This window comes from Vicia villosa, linkage group LG6, assembly GCF_029867415.1.
Source record: "Vicia villosa cultivar HV-30 ecotype Madison, WI linkage group LG6, Vvil1.0, whole genome shotgun sequence".
In the NCBI taxonomy this organism is placed as follows: domain Eukaryota; kingdom Viridiplantae; phylum Streptophyta; class Magnoliopsida; order Fabales; family Fabaceae; genus Vicia; species Vicia villosa.
In genome coordinates, this window is record NC_081185.1 from 47,770,401 (window position 1) to 47,776,094 (window position 5,694).

Consider the following 5,694-nt stretch of genomic DNA (forward strand, 5'->3'; position numbering starts at 1 on the left):
CCAGCCCAAAACAACACCACTGAGCCAACGCGCGCTCAGTGTTAGTGACTTGCCTTCATTTGGTTATGTTTCAAAACAAGTTGTAAATCTTTGAAAAATAAAAGAACCAAAAAGTCTGAGGCGAGGGGGATTCGAACCCCAGACCTTTGGCATGAGGAGACTAAGAGCGCATGTGTGGCCACTAGGGCAAGTTATTCAGTCGTTAATAAAACGCACACCATTCAAAATAAAATAAACTCTCCCCTGAGAATTCAAAATTGCGCGCCACCACCATCTTCATCTTCTACCTCAAGCTCTCCATTTTTGAATTTCTGAACTTACTCGTTTCTCAACCATTTGCAACGATGTAAACATGAAACTTGCTCTAAATTCACTCACGATTCTAAATATGTAACTAACATGAACTATCATTAACTACATCTAATTAATTTACCAGAAATCGTGAAGAACCCTAAAATTTCAAAATTAAATTAAATGACTATACTGAAAGATAAATGGATGATGATAGAGGGTTTTCAATCCTCTGATGATGCTGAACAAGATAGAATCGAGCTATTTCACAAAGAGTACTTAAATTAAAGAGAGAGAGTTCAGAAACTTACCTCTGAAAATGGAGATCGTGAGGATGATAGAGAGCAACTGGGTTTGTATGAACGATCCCAAAAGCTTCCTTGTGGCTCAGTGATGCTAACTGAATGCTTGTAATGACCTCAAACCTCCTGAATTGTTCTATGGACCTCCCTCGATTTCAGCTTCAAGTGAACATGGAGGGTGTTGATTCTCGAGTTACAGATGAGCTGCAGCCATCTGGTTAGCTTCACTATGACCTGAGGAGTGTGTCTGGATGATTGGCTTGCCTTGAAACCTTCTGAATCACTCCATGGACCTCCAACTGCAGATGCTCCAAAGTGAGAGCAACAATGGTGTTCCTCCACCTACAGAAGTGATCCAGGTGCTTGGATCACCTCAAATGACCTCCCTTGAGATGTTAGAATGCTCACTTCCCAAAGATAAGCTCTGGTTTGAAGAAATCGATTCTTCTTGCCAAAGAACTTTGAAAAACAATGAACAAGAGAAGAGAAAGAGAAAGCAAGTAATATGGTTGCTTTGGTGTGTTTTTGAATGAGGAATGCATCTGTATTTATAGGCAAATGGATCAGTATAGCTGCAGAGGAGTGAGCTTCCTTAGTGAAGTTGATTTGGTTTCTTAGCCATGAAGGAAATTTGCAAATATCTCTTATGCAATGATGAGAATTTTGATTCCATTTGATCAATCCCCTAGCCCTCGATTTTGCTTGATCTTAGGGGACAATTCTGAGCCAGAAATGAGCTCTAATTTGTTGGTGAGAAGATTCCTTGGGTGATTCATCAATTTGCCATAAATTCACAAATGTAATCATTACATAATCACATGTTCTTGTTTTTAGAATCTTCTTCAATTCTTATGGCATGGTGAAAATGAATGCATGGCATGTTTGCAGATGTATTATGGGTCATGTAGCATCTGCATTTGAGGTCATGTGCACAAAATTTCAAAGTTCCAAAATGATGCATGACCTATAGTTTTACTTCATGAGGCCAACTTTGAACAAGCATAACTCTTAGCTCAAATTGAATTTTGAGAAGGTTGAACACAATTTGGAAAGCCCTAAACATCTACTTTAAATCATTAGTTTATGTCTTCTTCAGAATCCTTTGGGAAATTTGTGAAAAATGAGGCCAAAGTTGGAAGAAAACTAGGTTAAAACACTTAGAAAAATTTCTAAGTGTTTATGACCTAAACTTCAAAATTTCCAAAACTTCATAAATGGTTGATCTTTTGAAAAAAGTTCCCTTGTAAGATGTTGTTTTATTTGGCAAGATCTACAACTTTCATGTTGGAAGTTTTTTGAGTTGTGTAGGTGAAATTTTGAGATCTCACCATGCCTTCAAAAACCCTAATTCCCGACTTTTCGCTCCTTGATGAATTTCTTTGAATTTCTTTGGCCAAATGACTTTGACATCCATATATTGATGATATTGATCTTTGAAAGTCATTTTTTGACCAAAAACCTTAAAAGTCAATGATGATCCTTCACAGTTGACTTTTTCCTGACAAAGTGAATTTTTGGGCTTTTGTGTAGAAATAAGATCTTCTCCCCAAATGGATGATATAAATGGATTATATGGAGGTAGTAGAGATCCTTGAATCATGTCTTGAGTTTTGGATTCATGCCCTGATCAGAAGTCAACTATCTTGGTGAATTAGGTCAAAACCCTAATTTGTCGACCATGTGAAAGTAATGACTGTAGACTTTGAATTGAAGTGTGATGTCCAGTAGACCTTGTAATATGAGCTATTTGAAGATGATTGATGTCTTTGAATGACCCTCTGAGGTTTTTTAGGGTTTCCCAAATGTGATCCCTGATTTCAGTCCTTGATAGGCTCAAAACCCTAGTTTGGTGACCTGAGTAAACCTGTACTCATATGACTAGATGTCTAATCAATCATAGATGAGAAAAGTGAAGTTTTTGAGCCCCATGATTGTATTAGAGACTAGTCTTTGTATTGATTGATCCTTTGCCTGAGCTTTCTTGTCTTTGAGCATCCTCGATTAGGTACCAGATTGAGAAATGACTGCTCTGGGTACTTGTCTTGACCTGATGAAAAATCCTGAAGATATGTCATCTCAGGGGGGTCAAAAATTAGGGTATGACACCTTGGTCGGCTGATGCTGATCCTCCCGAGGATGTTTGTCTTTGGCCCTTGGCTTCTTGTTGGAGCTGGAAGGAGGGGCGCTTAATTGCAACCCTTTTACAGAGGTGTCGAAGATCCTTCTGGCGGCTTCGATGTCGGCGTTGACGGTGGCTACTCGTCCTCTTTTTGTGTAGAATTTCATCTTCAAATGCACGATTGAGGGAACGGCAGTGAGTTCGGCCAGAGTAGGGCGCCCGATGATGCAGTTATAGAGGGTCTTGCAGTCGATCACCAAGAATCTCGTCTTGACCTGTCTGGAAGCTTCCCCTTCCCCGAAGGTGACAGTCAGCTCGACGTAACCCCAAGGTTTGGTGGTGGCCTCGTTGAAACCCTGGAGGTCGGATCCTACATAAGGAGTGAGGTGCGAGTTGTCTAGCTGGAGGGTCTGGAAAAGGTGGGAGTACATGATGTCGACTGAGCTCCCCTCGTCAACTAGGACTCGTCGGACGTCAAAGTTCGCCATCCTTGCTCGGACGAGTAGGGGGATCGTGGCGTTTGGAGCTCCGCCGGGCAGTTCTTCCAAATAGAAAGTGATCGAGTCTGACTTCCCTTTGAGTTTCTGTAGGGTAGGGCCGAGATCCGAGTTGGCGCTGATCAACTCATCGAACTTTCTCTTCACCGAGCTGATGGTGAGGGAGCCGGGGTCTCCACCTTTGGATATGACCATCGCAGTTGGGAAGCCTTCCCACGTGCTGAAGGCGGTTCTCACTCCGACTGAAGGAATGAAGTCTTCTGGTCGGGTGACAGACAGCGCTACTTGTAGTGGTCTACTATCTGGCGAGTTTCCCTCGTCAGAGTTCCGAGGGGCTTCTCTTCGGGGAGGTTCTCCCTTCTTCGTGTATTTTGATAGGAGACCCTCTTTAATCAGAGTCTCGATGGCGTCTTTGAGATGTATGCATTCGTCAGTTAGATGCCCATGACTCTTGTGGTATTTGCAGTATTTAGATTTTTCGGTCCCCGGTCTGGTGGGGTTCGACTTCGGGGGCCGGATGCTAGAGTTCTTGAATTCGGTGCTTTTGCACTCGGCCAGGATTTTCTCGCGTGAGGCGTTCAGGGGGGTATAGTCGCTGAATCGACCAGCTGGTCCTCGGCGTTCTATAGCGTCGTGGGACCTTTCGTCTCTTCTTTTCTCATGTCCTCGACGCGAGCCCGAATTGTCGAGGTTCGAGCTGCGGGCAACGTCATTGCCCCTCGAAGCTTTGATCGCAGCTGCTTCGCCTTCTTCGAAAGCGATGAAGGCTCGGGCCTTGCGGAGGAGGGAGTTCATAGTGGGAACCTTCTCGATTTTTATAGCCTTCTTGAAGTCGCTTCTGGGGAGAAGTCCTTGTTCTAGGAGGTATCTTTTCATGTAATCCGCCATCTGCACTTGGACGACCTCTTTGTTGAACCTGTCGAGGTAATCTCGGAGGGGCTCGTCGGCTCCTTGGATCACAGCCTCAAGGTTCGCTTCCGACTTTGGTTGCCGACGGGAGGCTGTGAAATGGCCAAAAAGAGTTCCTTGAGCTCGGTCCAGGAGTGGATGGAGTTGGGGCGAAGGTTCCTGTACCAAATCATTGCTCCTTTCCTGAGTGTGGTCGGAAAGATGCGGCATTTAATGGAACCTTTGACGACGTGGTAATCCATAACGGCTTCGATGCTCCGGATATGATCGTCAGGATCGGTGGTTCCGTCGTACAGATCCAAGGTCGGCGGTTTTTCCATCCCCAGTGGGAGACGAGCTCTTCGGATGCTTTCGGACAAGGGGCTGCAGAAGTCTTCCTCGTCACTTAGTCCCGGTGAGGTCGAGTGTCTGCCTCGCCGGGGATTCACCTGTGTTTTTCCCGGATTTTTGCGGTTGTCCCGGGGAGGGGAACGCTCGCAGGTCTTCAACATAGCTTTGGAGGGGCCTCGGAAATCTCGCTCGGGGGAGAGGCTCCTATGCTCTGTGGTCTCAGGTCTCTGATCCTTCCTGCTCTTTCGCACTGGAGAGCGGGAATATGATCTCTGACAATGATACCTCTTAGGTGGGGAGCGCGAAGAGGATGGGGAACGCCGACGATACCTCCTTGGTGGTGAGCACGAGTAAGAGTAGGAGCGCGACCAGTAGCGTCTCCGCGAGGGGGAGCGATACCATCGTTTCCTTTCTAGCTCGTGGATGCGGTCGCCTTGAAGCCGGAGGAGGCGGTTTGTCTTCTGCAGTTCTTTAAGCAAGAGGACGGTGGTGGAGTCGGCTTCCTCGGGGATGTCGTCTTGCTCTTGTTCGTCTTCGTAATGAACTCTCCATCTCTCGGAGGTATGGGTCAATGAAGAAGCAAATTGCCCATCTCTGGCGTCAGTTTCGTTCAGGTTCCGGGGCTGCTCGGGCCCGTTCTTGGGTTGAGGTTGCCCGTTCCCACCGTTTTGAACCTGTTCGACGTTCTGAAGCTGCTGTCTCCTGTTGGATTGTGAGGCCTCATGCCTCTGTCCCCTTTGCTCGTCAGTGGTATGTTGCTGCCCTTCTCGGCAAGGTCGATTCGTCCCCTCAGGGGTGGAATCCTCGATGAGTTGTTGCAGGTGGAAGGGATCAGGGTTTGGGACGTTGGTGTTGTTGTTGTTGCCAGCCATGACGATCGTGAATGGATTAGCTTTGATCTTTGTTTGTTAAAGAAGGGGGAGCAAGATTCCCACAGACGGCACCACTGATCATACCTGATCAGGAGAATCGTCGTTGGCTGCTCGGAATTGGATCTTCGAGAAATGAGGAGGGGGTGTGCCTGCAAGGTACTCCGATGCCAAAGTGAGAAGAGGAGCAAAGGAGAGCAAGTACAAGCTAAAGTGAGTAAGAAATTAATACCTGACCCTTTAGTGAAAGAGGGTATTTATAGCCCCCAGCGCTGGGCCGTGATCTCGCTATTTGGGTTGGATGCCCAGGCCCAACTAGGAGACTGCCAGGTTTCCTGGACGGAAATATCGGAGGTGCGTGAGTGCCCTCTGTCCTG

General features: G+C 46.3%; 1 protein-coding gene across 1 annotated transcript; it reads right to left on the bottom strand.

Annotated features, from left to right (window-relative positions):
• Positions 1 to 2,678: 2,678 nt before the first annotated feature.
• On the bottom strand, positions 2,679 to 4,328 carry LOC131613629 (uncharacterized). Its single transcript, XM_058885282.1, has 2 exons — positions 2,988 to 4,328; positions 2,679 to 2,879 (listed from the first exon to the last, which is right to left on the bottom strand). The coding sequence occupies exons 1-2, from the start codon at positions 4,326 to 4,328 to the stop codon at positions 2,679 to 2,681; spliced, it is 1,542 nt and encodes a 513-aa protein (XP_058741265.1).
• Positions 4,329 to 5,694: the final 1,366 nt, after the last annotated feature.